This window comes from Lissotriton helveticus, chromosome 7 (genome assembly GCF_964261635.1).
Source record: "Lissotriton helveticus chromosome 7, aLisHel1.1, whole genome shotgun sequence".
Lineage (NCBI taxonomy): Eukaryota > Metazoa > Chordata > Amphibia > Caudata > Salamandridae > Lissotriton > Lissotriton helveticus.
The window spans coordinates 534,214,071-534,240,863 of record NC_136068.1 but is presented as its reverse complement, the minus strand read 5'-3'; the positions used below and the strand labels follow the sequence as shown (position 1 = coordinate 534,240,863).

Genomic DNA, 26,793 nt, shown 5'->3' with positions numbered 1-26,793 from the left:
AGGTGTGTTATTAAAGGATACTATTGACTAGGAAGACTTTGGCTCTCTGAGTGGCAAGTTTGTTTGCCTTTTACAACCATCCCATTACTCCCTCCTCCCCCTCCCCTTCACCTTCCCGTTGCATTCACCTGCAGTCGAATTCTTGAATGCCGAACTCATATTGCATCTGTGCCAGGAATGTATACTGCTCTGCAGCACTGCTCCATTTGTGGTTTGCTAAAAGCAATAAATAAAATCAAAAATAAAAGCCTATGACACGACAACAATGACAGACCTCCTTGAACACAATAGAGGAGCCACAAGTGAAGTGAATCAGGCTTGCCCCTAGTTAGTTTGACTGAATAGTAACATCCAAAAAGATCCATTCATACATTTAAATATAGTTTGACAAAAGTCGTACCACAGAATCTCCGTTACTATCTAAGCAACAGTTCCCTCAGTATTTGTATCTAGATTGTGACAAACTGCTCAAATCAAAAGATCAAACCTGCACTCAAATATTGGGGTGACAATGGTGTCCAATACTCGTATATGACATAAAAATCTGAAAGGGTGAATCTAACAAACAGACTGGCACATCGTAGACTTTTGCTTATTTTGATAAATAAGGAATCGCAATTAAGGAATCGCAAAAGCCTATGCATGTAGGAATCGCTATAATAATAGCGATTCCTAAACATTCCTTAATTGTTACTCGCAAATTGTGAGTTGCAATTAAGGAATGCTGTCCCATTCATTCCTATGGGCCTACAGGCCCATAGGAATGAATTGGAGATTGCATGAGCAATTTGCAAGTACCAGTAGGTACTCGCAAATTGCTCATGCAATTTCAAGGATGCAAGGGTGTCATAATGACACCCTGTTGCACCCCTGAAATCGATCTGTGCACAAATGTTGCACACACACATGCGCTAAGGGCATGTGTGCGTGCAACATGAAACTTTGAAAAATGCACAAAAGTGCTTTTTTCAAAGTTTTAGAAAATTTCCATGAAGTTCAACTTCATGGTAATTTTCTACTCCTATTAGCGAATTCGCTATTTTTTTTTTACTTTAGAGCATTGCATTTAAGGAATCTCAATTTGGGATTCCTTAAATGCAATTGCAATTTAAGGAATCGCAATTTAGAGATTCCTTAAATTGCGATTTTTGCATTTGGGATGATGTATCCCAAATGCAAAAATACCAGTCGCAAAGGGGCAGATTCTGAGAATCTGCCCGTTTGCGACCGGTATTTACTTTGATGCATGTGCCTTTATATGAAATAAAAATAAAATAATTAGTCTCCACAGTTAAGTGTTTAAAACCTAACATTCTATCTGGCTTATTAAACAATAATAATGCATTGAACAAAGTGGTTATTGAGTTTCAACCATATATACATAATCTAACCTACATCAAGCAGACTTTTCAAGTTAATCTGGCTAATTTCAAGACGACGTTAATACACCCTCCTTTGTATAGGCTGAGTGTACCTTGCAATGGCAATATCAAATGACTTAATTGCAAATAAAATGGCTCATGCTTCATTGTGTGTTCTTGCTTAATAATTCATAAATATAGAACGCCATATCCATTTCCTTTCACACAAAAAAGTACAACCTAGGAAACATTTATTACAGAATATTTCATTTTTAGATCACCGAAACAATATCTGTTGTTTTCCAAAACTCTTTTTCTGTGGCTAGACATTATCCCGCTCGGATTAACTCCTGTCCGAAGATGGAGAATAATATTCCTTAAATGCTTATGCAGGACCAAGGAAGCATACAGGCAGGTCTTGTAGGCTCCCAGATACTGAATGTTTTGATACAAAATATACTCTGCCACCAGCTTTTGAGTGATCCCTTACACCTTCACAAAGGACTCTCTTCAACATACTCAGTGGCATAGATTCCTCCATCTCAAAGATGTCAAATCCTAGGTCTATGTCTTTTACAACAGACATGATTGATCATCAAAATCATTTGAAGATGCCATTATGTCCTGCAAAATCAAACAAGAAAGTTTTTCTTTGCCATTGCATCCATTGATGCTATTGAGAAAATTAAGGCAGGTGACATTGAAAGCAGGATCAAAGAATCTAGAGCTAATTCAAGCCTTATTGCTTGTAACAACAAACTCTTAGGAAGACCCAGGATAGTCTTTAGACTGTGATTTAGACAGGTGACATGTCACTCTAATCCAAAACGCTTAGCTCTATATAATGCCTGCGGGATTACTACTGCCTTTATTAGGAGATCTACAGTTAGACACCCAAACGGCAGGTCAAACATTTTCAAAGCATTTACAGTCATTAAAAATAAAGTTTTCATATTTTTCATCAGCCAATTCCATTTCATATTCCAGGTAAATGTGAGACCTAAGTATTAGTGGTCACTGACCTGCTCTTGGTGAGTTTTAAAAACCAAGGGCCTCATTAGGATGTCGGTGGGACTGACGGCGCCTCAGTGGCCCACTTGTGGGACACCCCCGCGCCGCACGGCCACCAGCTGCTGCGTGTGCCCCCAGTGCCTGCCTCTGCCTCAGCGCCGGCCTCGCTGCCGCCCTGAGCGCTCTCCTTGGTTTTTCCCCCGTATTTTTACCTGAATTTGTGCTTGTTTTTCTTCCCCAGATCGTGTGTCACTGTCTTTTTCCCCCGTATTTTTACCTGAATTTGTGCTTGTTTTTCTTCCCCAGATCGTGTGTCACTGTCTTTTTCCCCTGTTTTGACTTAAAATTGTGCTTGTTTTTTGCCGTTTCTCGTCGTGCTTTGGCCACCTCGCCGCCCCCCGCTCCCGCTTCCCGCCACCGCCTTTAGCCCCGCCCCTTTTTCTCTTCTGTTTCCCTCCCCGCTCCCGCCTCCCAGCTGCTCCGCCCACCCGCGCATTTGGCCTTAAATGGCGACCGTGCGACGCAGGTGAGTGTGACCCACTTGTGGGACACCCCCGCGCCGCACGGCCACCAGCTGCTGCGTGTGCCCCCAGTGCCTGCCTCTGCCTCAGCGCCGGCCTCGCTGCCGCCCTGAGCGCTCTCCTTGGTTTTTCCCCCGTATTTTTACCTGAATTTGTGCTTGTTTTTCTTCCCCAGATCGTGTGTCACTGTCTTTTTCCCCCGTATTTTTACCTGAATTTGTGCTTGTTTTTCTTCCCCAGATCGTGTGTCACTGTCTTTTTCCCCTGTTTTGACTTAAAATTGTGCTTGTTTTTTGCCGTTTCTCGTCGTGCTTTGGCCACCTCGCCGCCCCCCGCTCCCGCTTCCCGCCACCGCCTTTAGCCCCGCCCCTTTTTCTCTTCTGTTTCCCTCCCCGCTCCCGCCTCCCAGCTGCTCCGCCCACCCGCGCACTTCGCCTTAAATGGCGACCGTGCGAACGCGCAGCGTTGACGCGCAGCGGGTGCGCCGATTGTGCGCCGAAGGCGCGCCAAAGGTAAGCCCGTCTGCGCCCGTCCGCGCCTGGACCGCGCCCAGGGCCAGGACCCCTGGCCCCCACCGACGGAAGCCGACCCGACGAACCTACAGCGCCGCCGACCTCATCGCACTCAACACCGGCCGCATCCCAGGATGTCACCGAGCCGCCCCAAAGCACACCCACGGACCCTTCAGCTGCCACGCCTGCAAGTTCACCTGCATCCGGGCCTTCCCTGCACCCGCCAAGCCGAACTCCAGCAGCACCCACCTCAAGTGTATCCTGCTCAACACCCGCTCCGTCCACAGACACGCCGTAGAACTCTGGAACCTGCTCGACACCACCGTCCCCGACGTTGCCTTCATCACCGAGACCTGGATGAACGCCTCCTCAGCCCCAGACATCGCCATCGCCATCCCAGAGGGCTACAAGATCACCCGGAGGGACCGCGACAACCAGACCGGAGGAGGCATCGCCATCATCCACAAAGACACCATCCGCATCACTACCAACACCGATGACACCCTCACCACCGCTGAACACCTGCACTTCCAGATCCACACCAACCCGACCACCACCCTCAGAGGCACCCTGATCTACCGACCCCCGGGACCACGCACACGATTCAGCGAGGACATCGCCGACTTCGTCAGCCCGCACGCTCTCCCCTCCGCCGACTACATCCTCCTGGGGGACCTCAACTTCCACCTGGAGAACAACAACGACCGCAACACCATCAGCCTGCTCGACAACCTCGACAACCTCGGACTCAAGCAACTGGTGACCACCCCCACCCACCTCGCCGGACACACACTCGACGCCGTCTTCTCATCCAGCAAAGACGTCTCCTTCAGCCACGCAACAGGACTCCACTGGACGGACCACAGCTGCGTCCACTTCACCTTCAGAAGAACGACGATCCACCACCACCAGCAACAGGTTGCTCGAAGAAGCTGGAACAAGATCACAGCCGACCAGCTCACCGCTTCCCTGAGCCAGCACCCTCCCGCCAACTCAGCGAACCCCAGCCAGGCCGCCGACAACCTCACGAAATGGATCAACGACTGCGCGGACGAACTCGCCCCTCTGAGAACCCCACCCAGCAGATCCTGCAGCAGAAAAACACCATGGTTCACCGACGAACTCAAGAGCTCCAAGAAGAACTGTCGAGCCCTCGAGAAAGCCTGGAGAAGGGAACCAACGACGGACAACATGACCACCCTCAAGCTCGCCACCTGGAAGCACCACCAACTGATCCGCGCCACCAAGAAAAATGCATACAAGGACCGGCTGGACAACAACGCACACAACTGCAAGGAACTCTTCAACATCGTGAAAGAGCTATCCAACCCCAACGCCGGAAACAATGACATCACCCCGTCGCAAGAACTCTGCAACTCCCTCGCGTCCTACTTCCACAACAAGATCACGGACATACACAACAGCTTCAACAACCAACCAACGCAAGCCACAACCGCAACGACGCCACCCACCACCACCCTCCGCACCTGGACCCCGATCAGCACCGAAGACACCATCCGCACCATGAACTCCATCCATTCCGGATCTCCGACTGACCCCTGCCCTCACCACGTCTTCAACAAAGCCGACGCTGTCCTCGCACCCCACCTACGGGACATCATCAACACCTCCTTCGACTCCGCCACCTTCCCTGAGAGCTGGAAGCACGCCGAACTCAGCGCTCTCCTCAAGAAACCCACAGCAGACCCCACCGACCTCAAGAACTACCGTCCCATCTCGCTCCTCCCGTTCCCGGCCAAAGTCATCGAGAAGACCGTCAACAAACAGCTGGCCGCCTTCCTCGAGACGAATGGATCCCTCGACCCCTCACAGTCCGGCTTCCGAGCGAACCACAGCACCGAGACCGCCCTCATCGCCGCCACCGACGACCTTCGAACTCTGATGGACAACGGAGAAACAGCGGCCCTCATCCTCCTGGACCTCTCCGCGGCTTTCGACACTGTCTGCCACCGCACCCTAGTACAGCGCCTCAGCAACATCGGAATCCAGGAGAAGGCACTGGAATGGATCACCTCCTTCCTCGACGGAAGAACACAAAGAGTCCGCCTACCACCGTACAAGTCAGAGGCCACCAAAGTCATCTGCGGCGTCCCTCAAGGATCCTCACTGAGCCCCACCCTCTTCAACGTCTACATGAGCCCCCTCGCGGCCATCGCACGCCAACACAACCTCAACATAATCTCCTACGCTGACGACACCCAGCTGATCCTCTCCCTGACCAACGACCCCGCCACCGCCAGAGCCAACCTGCACGAAGGGATGAGAGACGTAGCCGAATGGATGACGACCAGCCGCCTGAAACTGAACTCAGACAAGACGGAGGTCCTCATCCTGGGCTCCACGCCCTCCGCCTGGGACGACTCCTGGTGGCCCCCCGCCCTGGGCACCGCGCCCAAACCGACGGACCACGCACGCAACCTGGGCTTCATCCTGGACTCCTCCCTCTCCATGACCAGACAAGTCAACGCCGTCTCCTCGTCATGCTTCAACATCCTGCGCATGCTACGTAAGATCTTCCGGTGGATCCCCACCGAGACGAGGAAGACGGTCACCCAAGCCCTCGTCACCAGCCGACTGGACTACGGCAACGCCCTCTACGCCGGAACCACTGCCAAACTCCAGAAGAGACTCCAGCGGATCCAGAACGCCTCGGCGAGACTCATCCTCGACATCCCCCGACGCAGCCACATCTCCGGACACCTGAGAGATCTGCACTGGCTCCCGGTCAACAAGAGAATCACCTTCCGTCTCCTCACCCACGCACACAAAGCCCTACACGACCAAGGCCCGAGCTACCTCAACAACCGGATCAACTTCTACACTCCCAAGCGCCTCCTCAGATCTACCAACCACGCCCTCGCCGCCGTCCCCCGCATCCGAAGAGCGACAACAGGAGGAAGATCCTTCTCCTACCTGGCCGCCAAGACCTGGAACTCACTTCCCACCGATCTGCGCCTGACCCAAGACCACCTCTCCTTCAGGAAGAAGCTCAAGACCTGGCTGTTCGAGCAGTAGCGGCACCCCCCCCCCTCCCAGCGCCTTGAGACCCTACGGGTGAGTAGTGCGCTCTACAAATGACCTGATTGATTGATTGATTGAGTGGCGGTCAGACCGACACCTAAAGCAGTCGGTCAGACCACAGTGTTACAATGCAGTCGGTCCGGCTACATGGGTGAGGGACCAACCGCTGCGGTTCCGACGGGCTCAAGGAGTCCGTCACCCCTGCGGTCGGAATCTAATCCCTACAATGAGGGCAGTGCCTGCTCAGGCACTGCCGTAGGGATTACAATGGCCTTTCCCAACGGTCTTTCAATGGTGGTACAACTGCCATTGAAAGGCTGTCGGAACCAGACTTTGGGGGCCCCTAGCAGGGCCCCTGTTCCTCTGCAGCCTTCATTATGAGGCCAACAAACATCTGTGTGCCACAGGGTGTAGGGATGTTTATAAACATGCCTCTTTGCATTGAGGCTTGTGCTGCGGCCCAACCACCTCAACTGCAGTTGGATCCTAATTTGGCGGTCGGGACTGCCGACTACCTGTCGGCCAGTCCCTTTCCCGCAACAATGCTGGTCGGTCGCTCATCTGACCGGCATCGTAATTAGGACTCAAGTGTGTTTCTTTAGACAGCTAGTAAAATTCAAGGTCTTTGCAATTCCAAAATCTATTTCTTAGGCAGCTTATCTCACAATAAGAAAGGAGGGCTTAAAGTTTGCTTTGCAGCTCTATAGAAGTATAATCCATTAGGAATAAATCGCCTACAGACATGTGATAGTGTGTGTGGCCTCCTCGTATTTTGGGGGAAAAGGGGCTTGTGTTACCTAAAGCTGCAGGGTGGTCAGAAATATAAATATTAATAGATATATCTCTATAAATACTAAAGAGCAAGGGGGCTAAAACACACAACTGTCTTAATCCATTATCGACAGAGGAGTGGACAGTGGACAGTGGAGAGGTGTGGTGCAGCGGCCAAGGCAGCTGACTTCGGAACACAGGGCTCACGGTTCGATCCCCAGCTACGGTGGCAAATCTGCTCAGCACCATGTGACTCTGGGCAATAACTCACTTAATTTCAACAATGGCCCCCAGCTTCTTGAGACCCGTAAGGGTGAGTAGTTTGCACTTTACAAATACCAGATTTAGATTTAGATCCAGAAATTTCAGCAGATAGAATACCTGACTCATTCACAACTACCTGAACCCAGTTGTTATCATGCAGTTGTATCAAAAACAACAAATCTTTTGGGATATTCCACCCCATAAAATGCCACTGTTTACCCAGTCAAACGCAGCCAGAAAGTTGAAGAAATAGCAGCAAATATGCCTACTGTAAGTGCTGCCTTTCTAACAGCGCCCCAAAGTACAAAAGGTTCAATTGAGGAGTGTTTTGATTTAAAACACCCTCCTGCTCTTTGGGAATTATCCCGGACCCAAAGGCCTAGGCCTGTAGGGATATCAATAGGGTTTGAGTGTACATCCCAGAAACTAAATCTAGCTCGGAGATTAACCAATAATTTGCAGTATCATACTGGTTTCTTTCTTGTAAATAGTATTTATTGCTGCCCCTCGCCAAGTCTCTTGGATAAGACCAAGTACACGAGACCCAGTAGAAGAAGGCCTAGGGGCAGCTTCCCACCAAAACAGATTAGATGTACAAAGTACTGCAGCCAGGCCATTGGTCTGCCAGCCCATGATGATTTCAAATTGCAGATTATCTCCGATATTGTACCATACTCCTGTAATTTCGGTGCACAGACATAATATCGACTCCAAAATATCGTTTGGACAGAATATCGAGTTTTAAATATCGTTTGGACAAAATATCGACAGGACAGAATATCGACAGCCAAAATATCGTTTTTAAGGTAAGTGAAGTAATATCGACTGTAAATAATATAGAAAGTGAAAATATCCAAGTATATAATCTAGATAGTAAAAAATATCGTTTTTTAAATAATATTTAATTATTTATAGTGCTTTTATGTTATAATATGTGTGAAAAGTGTCATTTTATCTTATAATTATTTTTAATTAATGATTTTTTTAAAATTATTGTGTAATTTTATTCTGTAGCGGGTTGTGGGTTTATAGGGGAATAGGGTGGGAAGTAATTTAATTATAATTAATTAAATATGTAAATTTATTAATTGGTAGTAATAATTAATTAATTGGTAATTAAATAATATATGTTAATTATTTAAAATTTAATTGGTAATTAATTTAATGTAATTGATTAATTGCTAATTATGTAAATTAAAATAATTTATTTCCTTTAGCGGGTTGTGGGTTTATAGGGGAATAGGGTGGGAAGTAATTTAATTATAATTAATTAAATATGTAAATGTATTAATTGGTAGTAATATTTAATTAATTGGTAATTAAAAAATATTTGTTAATTAATTAAAATGTAATTGGTAATTAATTTAATTTAATTGATTAATTGCTAATTATGTTAAATTAAAGGGGTATTTTTAGGGTTCAGGGTCAGTTTTTGGTTTTTGGGTAAAGGTATTTTTAGGGTTCAGGGTCAGTTTTTAGTTTTTGGGTAAAGGGGTATTTTTAGGGTTCAGGGTCAGTTTTTAGTTTTTGGGTAAAGGGGTATTTTTAGGGTTCATGGTCAGTTTTTAGTATTTGGGTAAAGGGGTATTTTTAGGGTTCAGGGTCAGTTTTTAGTTTTTGGGTAAAGGGGTATTTTTAGGGTTCAGGGTCAGTTTTTAGTTTTTGGGTAAAGGGGTATTTTTAGGGTTCAGGGTCAGTTTTTAGTTTTTGGGTAAAGGGGTATTTTTAGGGTTCAGGGTCAGTTTTGGGTTTTTGGGTAAAGGGTTTTTTTTAGGGTTCAGGGTCAGTTTTGGGTTTTTGGGGTACAGGGGTACAGTGTAAAAATAAAGTAAAATTAAATTTACATTAATTTAATTTAATGAAATTAAATTAAATTAAATTATATTAAATTAATTCTAAATAATTTAAATTATAAAAATTATTATATACTTACCAATACTTACGTTGTAATGGTAGTGCATTGTAAAAGTTGCGTTGTAACGTCATATATCCACTGTTGCACTCTTTGGAGTGGGAATAGTAATTTTAACCCCTACGCTATCCAACGCTTTCCCTACTGTTGCACCCACTGGAGTGGGAATAGTAATTTTTACTCTTTTGTATTTGTACGTTAATAATATTGGCTATTATTTAATTACATTTTGTTACTATATATATATATATGTTTTAAGAAATATGATTATTTTTTTTTATTTTTTTACTTTCATTAATTATTTAATTATTAAAAGTTATTTTAAGTATTGTTAAGTATATTTTAGTAATTAATTTTTTATATTAATGTAATTAAACATTGTTTTTATTAAAGTCGATATTTTTTACAACTATATTTTTGTAAACGATATTTTTAACTCGATATTTTTGTACTTACCTGTTTGTAGATAGAAACTCGATATTTTGTCTCTCGATATTTTGTCAACGATATTTTTGTTGGTCAATATTCTGTCCCTCGATATTATTCCAGTGATCCTGTAATTTCATTAAATAGGTACACTCTGTTTGAGGGACATTACAATCTTTTGGCACTGTGGTGTCTGGCTTTTTATATAATCTGGATATAAAGTTGCCTCGTGGAATTCTGAAACCTGCCCCTCCATACTTGAAGGAGATACTGTGAGCACACAGTTCACCATGCACCAGAAAAATGTTGGATTATTTTGTGTGATGGCCTTTTGCATTTTATTTCAGTTTGCCTCGAAAAAATGTTTTTTTTTTATTAATACTGCTCATTTATCTTAGATAACTAATGCAGTTTTTCTGTCTGTAATGTAGATCCAATTTTGGCTCCGGATTTGGATTACATTTTTCCTTTAATACAATTCCATAGATAAATGGTCGCCCACTCCCAAATCCTTTACCTCAACATTTTCAACTGCTTTAAAATTGTCAGATGAATTAAAATATAATCTATAAGGTTTTGATTTCTTCCGTGTCTAAACATGACAGCAGCAGGACTATCGCTGAAAAAATGACTGTTTAAATTGATAAAATTATGTTCAACCAAAGTTATATCTACAGATTAGCCCTACAAGAAGGCTTGTCAGTCAGACACAACACATTAGGGCTTTCGTAATAATATATTTGATCTCCTAATAGTCACCAAATTTACAAAGAGACATTTTTGAAGTAACATTCCCTGCTAGCACAAACAATGACCACGAAAAACAGCAAAGTAGATTACAAAAAATCCCGTCCCAGTTTTGCCACCTCGTCTTCAAAGCAAATATAGTTGGGGGGTATGTATACACTCGAACAGATTATTTGCTCATTGTTCATTGGCTAACACAATTGAGCATGCAAACAACCAGTTACATGATGTCTTCACTAAGCAAATAATGTTTTAGCACTGGGGACTGAAAGCAATGCCAGATGACCTCCTGATGCCAGTCCTGCTAAAGTAGGGGTGGTTTCTAGCAATAACCATGAACCAATCCACGGAGGTGCTCTCTCGCAGCCAAGTCAATTGTATCACTAATGAAGAATGCACTTAAATATGGTGATTTTTCAAGTGCACTAAACCCATGAATAATCCAACCCAGGATATTGATTGCTGCAGGTCGCCTATGCACCCAGTTATGGAGACTATCGCCATGATTGTTCGAACATTCTATATTCCGTTTAGGATGATGCCAGGGCTCATACTGATTTTGTTCACTGTCAGCTTACTCAGTTGTGAATGTTACTGTTATTATTCAGAGCTTCGGTTGTTTTAAGGTCAAGCATGGCTTTAATGCTTTCTAATAGTAATATCTACTAGTAATATCTACTTAGCATGCTGAGAATTTGCTAACACCATGGCTTTTAGAATCCCCTTAAGCATTGTTTGCACCAATGTTAACAGGTTCAACATAGAAAATTTGAAAGCACTACCTAATTAATTTACGAAGGAAGTGCCATGGCGGTGAATGCGTGGAACCAAAGTCTGCAATCTCAGGTGGGATTTTGGGAATGAGAATATTCAGGTCCCCATTTGAGTGCCGAATTGAGTAAGCCTCTAGTTGGGAGAAAGAAGAAAGTGGAGAGCTTATCAGTGCTTTGCCACTGACTGCTCTCCTGGGTTACACAGAAAATATAGAGGTGGGATACCCACGCTTCACTCCTTTAGGGTTGCTACTAGCAAACCGAAGAATAGCATGTAGATGTGGACGAGTCAGAGCTCCCAAATTCAAGGATTGGATCAAAGACATGCTATTCTGGCAGGATCAAACGCTTACTTATGCGGAATTGCTCCCATTGACCTCGAGACCTAGGGACGTATGGGACCCCCTCAAAAAATATCTCCTGGTACACCCAATTGACATCACAAATAGCAAGTAGGCGCACTGATGTATGCTCTTTGGGCATGGCCCTCGCACCTATAAATATCCGGGGAAGTGATGAAGATGCTTGTATGGTCCTGAATGTAACATTCTCATCCTATGTCCTGCATGCTAATATTACCAACAACTAATATGTGTAACTAGTGTATTACAGATCTCATGCGCAATACTAGTACAGAAACTGTCAAATATGTTTTGTTGTGGACACTTACAATGTATAAGTACTCATCTGCCCGTGCACTTCATGTATCATGAATGTTTTATGATTTAAAATTCATAAAAAAGTAATAAAAAATTAAAAAGAAGTAGGAGGAGAGGAACAGGATACTGGATTCTCCCAACTGCACCTTGCCACCTTCCTTGAAGCTGACCCCGTGACTTTTTTATCCACAAGCTACAGACTGGCAAAAAAAGTTTCAAATCTTACCATAATTCAGTTAATCAAATTTTTCGGATAACCTGATAGAAGAATAATCACAATTAGTTTCAGAGTGGATAGATGATAACAACAAAGGTGGACAGAAATCCACCTGTGATGGATCCTGTGAAACATTATTAATACTACCAACTACATGGCATGGCACCTCAATTGAGCCTGGGCACATCACGGGGTAAGTTGGAGTTTTATTCATTATCATTTTTATAGTCTGAGTTCAAAGACACAGTGAAGTTTTTTGTTTAGGACTCCTAGTGGCCTTGAATTGCATTGAGACAAGGTTCCGCAAGGAATTGTACAAACCTGAACAATTTTCCTTTTGTCACACCTTTTCTTGCTCTGAATCTAAAAGTGCAAGAGCATCGAAACTTACCTCAAAGTTAGCTCAGTTACATTGATAGCCTCAAAGAGGTCGTATCCTGATCTGAATTATTCATGGTGGCCGAATCATGAAACCAGCGCTTTTTAAGGCCTTGTGCTTGTTGTTGCGCTCTCTGCTTTCTTGATGGCGTTATTTTGCGGAGATTTTGCTTTAAAATATGGCAAGCAGCAAGAAAGAAAGGAGCATAATGCACAAGTGTTTAAACTCTTCAAAGCCTGGTTACCAAATCGGAAAATTGAGATCAACAATGCAGTTACTTACCAAAGGCATCAGAGGAGTGTTAAAATTTGCTTCACAAACAAGCAATCAAAATCACAGTCGACAACTTGAGTTGATGCAACTGCAACTTTTTGGAGTCTCAAGAACAGAAGAAAGAAAAAATGGACTGGCCAAAAGCTGTGTACCAGTAAATCTTTCCACTGTTCCCAGACCCCTGGCCCTACCTATAGCCCATGTCCTCAAGAAATGCTAGGTGAAAAGGAAGGCCAGGTTCGTTGAAGCATCCTCCCACACAGGCAGATTGGCAGAATATTCTCAGGCAACTCTTGGGCATATCAGTCACTCCACCAGAAGACTGTGATATTGCTATTACCTGCCTTCCCCACCTGGGAAGCCTCTGAAATTTGTCGGAGATTGAGGCTGTAACTACACAGAAGATTTCAGCTGCTTCCTCCTCTGTGTGTATGTATGTTTGTGTGTGCCACTGCTGCCTGGCCCACTTCAGAGATTGTCCCTATCGGCGAGGCGGTACAGCACTACTATGACTCGACGATTGACTGCTGCTGTCTGCATTCAGCATCTCAGCATCTTCTCAGTGTCTCCTCTCCCAGCGTTTCCTGGAACCTTTTCATGAATTGTAACATGCAGATCAAATTCTTTAATAAATTTGCCATGAGATTTTTCTCCAGGGTAGTAGTGTACATTTTTTGAAAATGCTATAGAACGTATCAGAGTGGACTATTCTAAGGTGTTATTTTTAGGAGCCATGTCACAGACAAGGAAAAATGAAGGGTGACAATCAATGGTGTCCTGCTAAGCTCACATATTGGGTCTATCAGCAACGTTAGAGGTGACAGCTTAGTAAGCAAACATCAAATTTGTCCTTATGAAGCTGTAGCCTTTCATACATTTCTGATTTCATTTTCCAAAGTGCTTATTTATTAAATATCACGCAGTGCAGCAAGCCACCTTGCCTCGCTGCGTTATTGTAAAAGGACAGGAATGTGCCTCATTTAACATTAAATGGCGCATTCATGTCATTTCACAGCGCTGGCGCACAATGTGCTTGCTGCCTAGCACCAACGAAGGCACCCTTGCACCATGGAGCAAGGATGTCTGCATTCTAAGCAGGATTGTTTTGTGTAGGAAGAGATACCTTCCTGAAAAATACAATCCCCTGGGTTATTTTCCTCTTTCTATGTGTGCTGCAGAGTGCAGCACATATAGAAAGAGGAAAACAATATAAAGATATTTCTCCTCGTTATGCCTCCCCTCAGGATGCGTAGTATTTTGACGCATTTCCAGGTCTACCTGTAATGGTAAATATTGGAAAGTGCCAAAATCCATGGGTTGTGCATGGGAACATCCATGCTCCACCAATGGAACACCTCCCTGTGGCAAAGTAATGCAATGCAATGATTTGAACTGCATTGAGTTACTGTAGCTACATCAAGCCACGCTGGGCACTGGGCAGTGCAGGGTGGCCTTGCGTGGCTTTAATAATCTAACTTAAGAGTTATTAGAACATTGGAATGTTGGGAGCTCCATTGAAAACAATGGAGTGCCCTGGGCTTATAATGGCTGGTATAAGCCTGGAGCTCCAACATTCCAATGTTTCTTTGTTCACAGCTCTAGTTGTGAACAAAGGGTTCTGGGAGCCTGAGGGGATTCCAATCCCCTCACGCTCCCAAAAGGCTTTGTTTTTTTTGTTAGAACATTCTGTCCTCTAGTGACAGAATGTTCTAATAGCCTTATAGCCCTTCGTAGATGGGCTATACCGCTATTAAAGTCCCTCTCCCTTGTTAAAGGCCCTCGCCTTCGGCTCGGGGCCTTTAACGCTGGAGAGGGCCTTTAATAGCCGGTATAGCCCTCTACGGCGGGCTATAAGGCTATATTATAGCCTTATAGCCCGCTGTAGCGGGCTATACCGGCTATTATAGGCCCGCTGAATCGTTAAAAGCCCGAGCCGAAGGCGAGGGACTTTAACGAGACAGCGGGACTTTAATTGCCGGTATAGCCCTGCTACGAAGGGCTATAAGGCTATTAGAACATTCTGCCACTAGAGGGCAGAATGTTCTAACAAATTAAACAAAGGGTTCTCGAAGCTCGAGGGGATAATAATCCCCACGAGCTTTGAGAAGCCTTTCTAGAACATTGGAATGTTGCTCTGCGGGCCTTTACCGGCCCGTAGAAGCAGGGAGCACTCCATTGTCTGCAATGGAGCTCCCAGCATTCCAATGTTCTAATCGCTTTTATACACTGCTGCGCGGCACAAGGTGATGCAACTCTTTAATAAATATGCCCCCATGTATCCTATCATTTTACGGCTACATATTACATTCGGGTGAAATAGTTAGGGGTTGAAAACGGCTTGTTTTAAGTATTGCCTTTTGGTAACCCATAAAAACCACAAAATAGAGTTTGAGATTATGATGAAGAATAGCAAAATTTTTGCTCCAAACTCACACTCAGAAATTTCTTCTTGTTTTTAGATTGTGGCAGTCCATGGTTCACAAACCAAACCGATGGTGGAGAGGGTGCCCAGCTAGGGGAATGGCCATGGCAGGTCAGTGTACAGCTATATGGCGAACCCATTTGCGGAGGGGTCATCATCAATAAAAGATGGGTGCTTACAAGTGCCCGATGCTTCCGGTACGTACTGAAAAGTAATCTACTGCAATCTTAGATTATGTTTTATTCATTACCTTGTCAATAATTTAGGATTGTGTCCCAGTAACTTATGAATTGCAGCCGATTAGAATGGCTTGGTGAACAGATATAGTAAGTAAAATATATTTTAGGCACTCTCTTGAAACCTAGGAACATAGACTATATTGAATAAATTATCACAGACCCCAACAGTATTTCCTACAAGCGCTATCTTGAATATGATTTGCTCCCTCAATGTCTCCAAACAGGTATTCAGCTCTGCACCTCTTACATTTTGTGGATCATATTGTTCATAGAATTTTTTATTGTTTACAATTTGGTGGACTATATCATCTTCCTTTTGGAATGCATGGATGGTTCAGGAGAAAGTATTTTTCTAATTTTCCCTCTGACTAAGTAGCACAATTTTAGCTGAGATCATCGAAACAATGAAGTTGTAAAAAATAAGCAACACTTCAGTCCAGAAAAGGTGTCTCTTTTATTTTACCTCCTCATCTGTTCTCACTGCAACCAAGGGTTAGGAAGGCCCTTCTTGAATTTTCAAATCACTGCCGTAGAATACTACGTAATCAGTAGTTTAGAATGTGTTTGATGGTTATATAGCACCAGTAGTTTAGGAACTGGCTGTCTACCTGTGTGGAGTACACATTTGTGAACATGAAATATAACATTAGTGAGCCAAAGCAGAACACTTCTTTTTAGATTTGTTGCCAATGCTATATCTTTGCAATGCTGAGGGATGATTTGAGGCAGTTTCAATGGCAATCTCTAGCTTGTTTTTTTTTGTGTGGGTCTTCTCGGGCCTAGTGCTGTCTACATTGAAGCATCTAGATTTGCTCGAACAAGAGAAGAGTAAGTGCACTGCTCTTATAAGTGGGCGAACAAGTCACAAACACTTTCATATCTACATGGTGAGAGTTGTTAAGATGTTCAAATCATTGTCAACGAAGCAGAGATAAGTAATATGGCTCTTGGATATCAGCTCCAGGAGGGTTTGGAGAGAGTGATGGAAGAGAAGGAACCCACCAGGCTTTATAGAGGTAAAAGGGCAAGAAAGGACTCCAGCAGGGATTAAGGGGAAGTATTGACTCAGTGGGTTCTAAAGAGTGTAAGGGCTGAGGGATTTCGGTAAGGTCTTGTGCAGTGCTTAATTTGTAAAAAAGAGACGTGCAGGTGTTGAAAATTTTGCCAAGGAGGCCACAGCTCACTTCTTCCTCCGGTGAGCTCTACTTTCAACACTCTTACTGGCTCACTCTCTATCTTCTAACCTTGATCTGTTGTCTGTCCCCTAAGTCTTTGCTCCAAGAGTCTATCCTCTCACCTCTCTAATTGTTTTCTATCATCTTTGTCACACCTGGTGTGATACCTAGGGGCACATGCATCATTGTAGGATTTTGCAATTCCTAAAATGCGAAAATTAAGGAATCTCAATTTAGGAATTGCAAAATCCTATGCATCAAGAAATTTCAAAGGTTTTTGCAATTCCTTAATTTTCTTTATTTGCGATTCCTTAATTGCGAATCGCAATTAAGAAATCGCATTACATTGATTCCTATGGGCCTAGAGGCCCATAGGAATCAATGGGAAGGCATTCTCATTTTGCGAATTCGCAATTAAGGAATCGCAAAATGAGAATGCAATTTCAAGGGTGCAGGAGGGGTCCAAAGGACCCCCCCTGCACCCCGAAATGTCATGTAAGTACATTTTACTCACACACATGTCCCAAGGGCAGGTGTGTGTGTAAAATATAAGTTTCAAAAATGCACTTTTGTGCATTTTTGAAACTTTTCGCAAATTACCATGAAGGTCAACTTCATGGTAATTTTCCCCTTCCTAATTGCGAATTTGCAATTTAAAAAAAATCATGCATAACATTTAAGAAATCGCAAAAATTGCGATTTCTTAAATGCTATAACAATTTAAGAAATCGCAAAAAATTGCGATTTCTTAAATTGAGAAAAATGAAAAAAAAATGATGCCTCCCAAAAAAGGTTTTTGCATTCGCAAACGGCCGAATTTTGCGATTCGCACCGTTTGTGAATGCAAAAACCAATGATGCATGTGCCCCCTTATTCCCTGTATTTCTAATTTGCCCTCTATTCATTCTAGCCCTTCCCTTTTTCCTCTTCACTTTTATCCATGCTCTGCTCTCTCTCCCCTCGATCTTGGCTCTTTACTATCACTCTTCTAGCACTGATTAGCTGTGTCTCCGTTTTATCATTTGTCTGCTTTTTTTCCTCTGTCCTGTCCTCTACTTCATTTCATTCAATCTCCTCTCTTCTTAATGCTCTCTTCTTCACATCACGGCTGCTTTCTCTTTTGTATCTGATTTGCTCTCCCTTTCTTCTACTTAGCTATGTCTTATCTCTCTCCTCTCCTGGCGTTTCCTTCTTCTCTTTACTCCTGCTCTCTCTCTCATCTATAACACTGCTGCTGCCTGTGACCCTTGTCGTCAGCCTGTACATGTCCACGCAATTTTGAACTCTGCGTTTTCCTGTTGTCATTCCTAAAGAAGTGGAAGATGACGTGTTTTACTTTCTTACCTACACCAAGTGCAAAAACAAAATGTACAACAAATAAAAATGCTTTTTTTGCATATTTTAATCAGTGCGGTATGACTGGGTTTATTGCGGAACAGACGGCTGCTCGAGCACAGCAGGTGATGTCACTGCTAGTACTGCCTGTAATTAGTAGGTCCAGGGATGGCGACGGCATCGGCATCCACTGCTCAGGTTGCTGTGACCCTGCCTGCTACAGCACAGGCATTATCCCCAGCCGTAATGCTGCCAATGCCGGTAAGTATGGCTGTGGTGACTACTGGACTCACGCACACTCAGCAATTACCATGCTGCGGTGCAGCGCAGATTCTACAGATGACGCCATGGCACACAAAGTTGTGTCAGTCCACAGCCGCATTGAGCACGTTGAGGATAGCAGCAATGCAGGGCTGCAGGATAGGCTACTCTGGCTACTCTGGCTATGCAGCAAGTGGAAAGTCCACACTTACTTTAGTTGATTCTTCCTCAAGAGCCCCCAATCACAAGTTCCAAATGCGCTCTCGCAGCTTCCTTGCCCCAACTCTGTCATGAGCCAGCCCCCAGCTACAATTATCCAATGGGATGCTTAGGCTCAGGCAGTGGCAGGTTGCAGCAGACTCGGAGAATAGAATGCAAGCCATAGTTTGTCGATGACTTCTTTTACAACCAGCAGCTGAAGTGCATAACAGGAACAAAGACATGATTAAAAGGTGCATAATATTCTGGAACTATTTTGTGCTATTTTAACCTGCAGGTAATGTAATGAAAAACAATTTCAAAAAAATACTTATGAATCCATGGTTAATGCAGTCAATGCAGATGATTGTGTATGAGGCTAAAGAGTAACGGAAATTAATTTTGGTGGGCGCAGTGGGAAAAAGGGGCTTTGTATATGTAGATCTACTAGGTCCAAGCCTGTAACAGAAAGTACTGTGAATGTCAATATGTAAATCATTACTTTAAACTGCAATACACCCAATATAATATAGGCTGTTGCAGAATGGTTTAGTCAGACCCACTGGAATTAGGGTTGACAAAATTATGCACAAAGAAAAGACAAATTATGTGGGATAACGTGGCATAATTTTTACACTATCACCTAATTGTATTGTACTTTTTTCACATGGTAATACTGTTTGGGATTTTTTTTTACCTCATTATTGCCTGGTTATCAACCAAATACAGAAATAAGCAAATGAAAGGTGACAATTTACCCTCTGTCAAGGGCCTGCCACTGCATGGGACCACATGTCGCCATATTTTAGTAACTTTTGATAAGTATAAACTACAAACAATGTTTTTCTAAAATCTGTGGCTTATGCACCACATGATGGATTATGTGGCAAATGTGGAAGATCAAAATTTATGCGAAAAAAGTCACAAAATCGCAAAATTCCTGTGCACTGGGACTAAGAGTGTGAGAGGGCCACTGCACTCTAGTTATGACTGTAGTAAAGAGCGGAGTGGTGACCCAGTTTCCCTGCTAGTATAAGTGTCCAGGCAATTCTCGTTGCGCAGGGAACAGAGCCCCAGCACTGGGAGGGGGAGATGTGGGACTTTGTTCCCTTTTTTTTAATTACACAAAGGGGCAAACAGTCTACTCTGAGCCTCAGGCCTAGGAGTAATATCTCTGCATAGAGGGCTGAGGATGAAGCCTGTTTCCTAGGGCTGTAAGTATCATTGGTCCTGCTGGTGCAATGACATTAAGGCCCAGTGGTGTGAGAGGCCAACTAAATACCAATTATGGCTGTTTTACTATCCATCCTTGTTTACATTGGGTCCCAGTGCACTCTTCCTGTGCCAGTATTTTTGGCCTCATACCAATGGACCCAGGGAGGTCAATGTCGAAGCAGAGATGACAGCAGAGATGACAGCTTAGCTTGGGCCTCAGAGAGATGGCAGAAGGGGTATGACACAATATCCAGGCCCATGTTTTTAACAAAGAGCCAATGAGACTGTCTGGTTTGCAAGGCTGTAGCTATCTTTAGTGAAGCTGGTAAAGTGGCACTGGATCCCAGGGAGTTGTGGGGCCCACCACATCAGAATGATGACTGTCTTACTTTGCAAAAGAGGCATGGGGCATGGGGCCTTGTTAGCATTAGATCTGAGATAACAGTTGATGTAAAGTGTGCGAAAAATGTGGGGGCTCATTTATCTGAAAGAATCAGAGAGTCTGTGTCAGGGCTGGAAGGATGGCCTGGCATGGTAGGGAAAGGCAGAGAGGCAGCCTGCTACTCAGAGCTGCAGCTATCATTAGACCCACAGGTATATCTGCATTGGGGTCCAGGAGAATGAGGGGCTCACAACACCCTAATTCTGTTAGGCAGAGTTTTTGGTCAACTTTTGTTTTGTGTGACATATTTGCTCTTTTATACTGCTCATATTTAGTGAAGAATTTGAGCTTCAGAAAAGTACCCCATAAATTATCTCATACTCCTAGCCCTCTGCGCTCAGCCGTACCACTCCCGCTCCCCCATGCCTTGACATAAAGTTTTGGAAGGGGGACCCAACGTCAAAACATTTTCCTTAGGGGGGCTCAGAGCAAAAAAGTTTGAAGACCTCTGACTTAGAGGGAGACAGATACAGATACTATATCGGACTGACGTAGGTGCAAGCATCCCTTCGAAGAGTGGTACTGAAGCAGGTTGTTTATTAGCTTACTGGATTTTTTTATAAATTTAAGAGTAACAACTCTACTACCGGGTTTCTCATTCGTGGCTCCTGTACAAGTTATCAACAACCTTGACCTGCCACCAAAGGAGGTGTGGGACATGCAGTAAATAGAAGCAAGAGCTAAAAGTGCATCATCATCTCTAAATAAGGATTGCCACCATTAGTCCAGAAGTGCGAGACCTCAGTAGTATGTATTGTCTTGCAAGCTTTTTGGCTCGTATCTATTTTGCTTTTACATTAGCAGGATTTTACTCAACCTGGCATCTTGTTCGTGGAACAAACAAGCCAATTTGGTTAAATGTTGCACTGTTACCGTGGATGAAATGCTGTTTTGTAACATGGTTGCTGCTTGCTTAGTAAAATTTAGAGCAAACTGTTGCAATGAATATTGATTGCATCCATCTTTTAGCACCATTGTAAAAACAAACAAACTGCTAAATTGTTGCTGCATTTCCAAGGAAAGGATGAAATATGCATAACACCTGTGTTCCCACGAAGCCGCGCGCCTGCGTGCCCGCTCAGCTCCGTGCCCCGGACCGCGCACTGCTGTGTCTGTGGAGCGCACACATCACCAAAAGCATTTGCACTGCCGCTGCATTTAGCAAGTGCTTCCTCTTGCTAAATGTCTTTTGTTTTCTAGAGTGCGGCTGTGGGAGCACAAATCTGCCCGCAGCCACGCTTTAGAAAACAAAAGAAATGCAGCACCAAACACAGCGTGAGCTTTTAGAATCACTTAAAAGCCCACGCTGTGTTTCTAAGCTTACACCACAATCGTCAGGGCATTAATAGGGAGCAGTTAGGTAGTGCATACAAACTCATGAATCCCCAGAAAGGATAGTACCCAGTACCTCGGTGCTCCTATTTATTACCTATTAAATGGTAATTTGTCAACTTCACTACTCGCTGACAGGGGGCGGTGCTTTGTCTCGCACGTACACAGGGCGAAGTCAGCAAACACACAATAAAATACATGTGTAAAATGGCACACAATTAAAAATAATTTTAAAACACTACCTGGACCATTTCTGTATTACACCCCAGGTATGTTGGGAAGAGCTTTGTGAAGATCTGCGTGTTAAAATTAGTTCATTTTATGTTCACTTTCTGCACGAAAGAGTAGTGGATTTAGTGCTCGGAATTCAGATTGGCGCTGCGACGTGCGAGGTAACTAACACTAGCGCTGCAGGGCTAAGGTGCATAACCGGGGGCCTTTCTGGGGAAACCACGTAACTGTCTAAGAAACAATTAAACTATGTATCTGTAGACTTTGCCCTCTGACCCCGAGCAGAGAGCTCTATAAACCTTGTGATTATCAATAGCCTACGATTAAATCTGGACCCGAACCCAAAAGGCAGATGATAATTTCCCAGCGGCAGGAGGACGTGGTCCCCACACAAACCACCCACTTGTGCCGAGCTCAAGGGGGATGCATCTGTACAAGTTGGAGTAGAGTAAGAGGAGGGCCCCATAGCAGCGCTGACTGAGGACTGTGTCACTGACCCATGCTCAGTAACGGCAAAGAAGAAGAACTGCGGCCAAACAAAAGAGAAGAATCCGTAAGGCGGAAGGAAGAAAGTGCACTGTGAGAGGGAGAAAGAAGATGATGAATGGCACCGGGTATTCAGAAAAGGCAGACCCGCAAGGCATGTAGAGGATGGGGAGACAGATATGAGGCAAAAAGCAGTGATGGATAGAGGTTCAGGAGAAAACGGCAGGGTAGGTAGATGTGGTGACATAACAAGCTAAATGATAAATCAGCAGGGCGCAGAAATGACCCTACAGGGCAATAAAAGCAACCAGCACCCTAAAGAAAGAAACCTTGAAAGAGCGATCATCTTTACAGAGCGCCACTATGTACAGTGCCCAAGAGACACAGACCCAGTAATCAGCTCTGTGCCATTATGACCCATTCAGCACCTATACTCCAAAACATTGATCTACCAGCCCAGGCCACGATCATCCCCTGTACAAAGGATAGCTGGAAGGATCAGCTCTGAAAATGTCTTTGGCAGAACCACATTTATTAACTGGGACACTGAATACATTAGACTTCGTAGATGAAGTGCTGCAATTATATTTTTCTTGAGCTTTCTCACAGTATTTAAGGTAATGAGGGGGCTAAGGAGAGCCCCATGTCAAACCCGTGTCCGCTATCCATTATAACTCTAGCTTACAACTGCCCCAAGTGCACCTCTTTTCCTTCCAGAGCAGGGGGTGCAAATAGTAACTGTAAATGGAGAACGGGAAGGGTGTAAATGGGAGAAAGATAAGATCATGAGTGAAATGGAAGGGCATGTGCGTAAATGGTGCATGCTTTATATGCCTTTGAGAGTTGGAGAGTGTGAAAGGATCTAAGTAAATGGTAGACCGAAAGATGGAGTCTGTGGGGATGGGAGAGAAGTAGTGATGGGGACTGTGGTGACACAGTGCGTGCGGCGAAGAGGGAGCAATAGGGACTTTTAGGATGGAGAGAGAGAAAGAGTATGTGAGGAAGAGAAGAAGTGGAAGGGTCTGTGAGGCTGGGGAAGGTTGTAATACGAGGATAGGAGAGAGCAGGGAGACTGTGGGGTTTGGAGAGTAGGTGAGGTAAAGGGGGTGAACTTGGGAATGGATTTTGATGGCCAGAAATCACTTGGTAAGCATGGTAAATGAGCACTCCAAAATATTAAACAAGAACACAGCAGTAGTAGGGCATGTCTACTATCACTGGTGTAAAAGGATTCGGAGGCACCAGGGTCCATGAGTATGAGGGGGTTTAGTTTTACGTCCTACCACTTTCAAAGTACACCAGCCACCACTGGGGGCCTCCATCAAGGACTACCCCTGGCAGTGCTATCATGGGCAAACAAATGCCCCCAAGAAGGGGATCACAACAACAGGGCCCCCACATCCAGCCTCTGAACTCCTGGGGGGAACAGCACTGATCTGGGAGAGACCACGCTGGGACCCCCCCATCCGCTTGGTGCCCCAACGCAGATTCCCACCAGCGTGCAGTGCAGCTGCCAACAGTAGAATGCCGCACCCTACATTTGAATGAGTCTGAAGCCCTCCGGGCCCATCAGGCCCCAGCTGGGTGAAACAGCACTGCCCTTCGGTCCAAGGCTCTCTGCCTCTCCCTTCATGGAGGGGGATAGCGCTGAGGGGGCGCTTCCGAGGGTCGTTACAATTACTGGCCAGAAGAGGATTTCATGGAAAGGCACCTCGCTCCTGCCGACACGGTCTGTCGCCTCCTCTTTGCTGAGGGGGCGGGGGAAGGGGATAGGACACAGAGGGGATTCCTAGGAAACTGTTGCTGGTTCGGCTCCTGCTCATCAGAGACCCAGCGCAACTGCAACCACCAAGCTTTGAGGCCACAGTCCTCAGCACACGCTACTTGAGGATTTCCACGAACTTATGTGATCAGTAGCACTGGACCCCCACTGTCTGTTGGGGGAAACCAGCAGCTCTCCCTGCACGCTAGGTATGCCAAATGAAAAAATGTTCCTCACGTTCTAATATGAAATCCAGCTCTTACATGCATGTTGCACCAATGAAGGGAGAGTATAAAGCACTCGCTATTCACTATGTAAACACAACATTTTGCTACAAAATCTTTGTAATAGGCTTTCACGCACCACTCACATCACAACTAAATTAAAGAGAAACAGTATTTAAAACAATCTGTCGCTGAATTATTCAAAGTCGTCAATGAATTATTCAAGGTCGTCAGGGCAAGCCTTGCAGAACAGAGCTGGCTCTTTCAGAGGGCCAGAGCCCACTTTGCCCATTCCTTAAAATGTCTCTGTCCAGATGACATAAGCTTAAAAGTGGAAGCACAAACCATTTGTCTCCGAGCCATGCAGTTTCTGTCATCAGAACTTCTCCTCCCTTTTTCGACAAGAGCAGTTCAAGCATGAATGGCAAAATATCCTAGTTTGCAAATGTTTTCTATATAATTTTGGTTCTGCAATATTTACTGCATAATGCATCATATGCTGCATAATTTGATCATTTTAACTAAAAAATTGTTTGTAGCGCAAACGGATCAAAAATTACAAAAAAATGTGACTAGTGTTTCTGCGAAATGGAAGGCCCTTTGCAAAGGTTGTCTGATCACCTTTGTCACTGCTGGATTTGTATGTTACACTGATTCTAATAAGGCAACATTTTTCCAGAGACTGTTACTATCTGTAAAAATAATAAAGTGTCAGAAAATATACTGCATTACGCTGCAGCCTTCTTTTTACTGCAGAATTTAGTCAACACTGTAGTATAATGTTTTCCTCCATTGCTGCATAATTCCAGTGCCCCCAAAGCAGGCAGCATATGTTAAAAGTGCTTGTGCATGAAGCAGAGAGACAGTGATGTTTGTGAACTTAGTTTGTTGTGCTTGCAAATCCGGCATTGCTGACCCCTGGTGAGTTACAGCTATTACTGCTGAAATAAGGCCAACGGAGGGACCAATGGGTGAGTAGGCCTGGCCTCAAGGGCAGGACCAGATTTTGCACTGGTGGAGCCCTGTGCAACATTGTTTGTTGGTGCCCCCCCAATGACTTCTTCCGCCACTGATTGCTTCACTACCACCCTTTAACAGTGCCCCTCAGGTCTCCATAACAATACTCTTGCTCAGATGAATTTAACTTGATTTACAGCACCAATGATACCAGTGTAGGGTGTCAGAGCACTTTACATCACACTCATTACATAGAGACAATATTAATCATATGTGTGTAAATCTCTGTATAGGAAATGTTACATAAGACAAAGGACTACAAGGTGTAGGAGTCACATGACATCCATACGAGTAGGCAGTATAGTTTAATAGTGATGATTAGGGGTTCTCTTTAATAACCAGAATTGATTTCTATTCAAATTAACCCTTTTTGAAACATTAGGATAATCAGACTGGGGAAAAAACACGCAGCTCTTAGATGACAGTTAATAGTTCACTGTTCTATGTTAGGATTTTTATTCTTAAACTGTAAGTACCAAAATGATCTCACTGATGAAAGCAGTAACCCACTGACCCATTTACATTATGGGGTATACAGTCATAATATCGAATAAAAACATATCGAATGGACAAAATATCAAGCCAAAAATATAGAATGGACACAATATCGAATGGACACAATAAAGACTACAAAAATATTGAATAGAATAGCAAAATATCGAATAGAATAGCATTAATATCGAATCCAAAATATAGAATGGACAAAATATCGAATGGATAGAATATAGACAACAAAAATATCGAATTTGAGGTAAGTAAGTTAATATCAATTTTTTGAAGTTTTTTTATGTTACTATATGTGTGAAAAGTGTATATTTATTTTATAATTCATTTTAATTAATTAATTTAATTGTATTTAATTGTTGCGTAATATAATTCTGTAGCGGGTTGTGGGTTTATAGGGGAATAGGGTGGGAAGTAATTTAAACATAATTAATTAAATATGTTAATTTATTTATTGGTATTTATGTTGAATTAATTGGTAATTAATTATTAATTGGTAATTAATTAAAATATAATTGGTAATTAATTTTAATTAATAGATTAATTGATAATTATGTTAATTAAATTAATGTATTTTCTGTAGCGGGTTGTGGGTTTATAGGGGAATAGAGTGGGAAGTAATTTAAATATAATTAATTAAATACGTTAATTTATTTATTGATATGTATGTTGAATTAATTGGTAATTAATTATTAATTGGTAATTAATTAAAATATAATTGTAATTAATTTTATTTAATAGATTAATTGATAATTATGTTAATTAAATTAATGTATTTTCAGTAGCGGGTTGTGGGTTTATAGGGGAATAGGGTGGGAAGTAATTTAAATATAATTAATTAAATACGTTAATTTATTTATTGATATTTATGTTGAATTAATTGGTAATTAATTATTAATTGGTAATTAATTAAAATATAATTGGTAATTAGTTTTACTTAATTGATTAATTGATAATTATGTTAATTAAATTAATGTATTTTCTGTTGTGGGTTTATAGGAAAATAGGGTCGGAAGTAATTTTAATATAATTAATTAAATATTTTAATTTATTTATTGGTATTTATTTTGAATTAATTGGTA

General features: G+C 43.4%; 1 protein-coding gene across 1 annotated transcript in view; it reads left to right on the top strand.

The window, feature by feature from the left end:
* LOC144769149 (uncharacterized) overlaps positions 1-26,793 on the top strand; it is a 1,798,260-nt gene that overhangs the window by 251,245 nt on the left and 1,520,222 nt on the right. Inside the window, exon 5 of the mRNA XM_078653155.1 lies at positions 15,328-15,487. Coding sequence (XP_078509281.1) covers positions 15,328-15,487 — 160 coding nt within the window. The remainder of the gene's footprint in view (positions 1-15,327; positions 15,488-26,793) is intronic.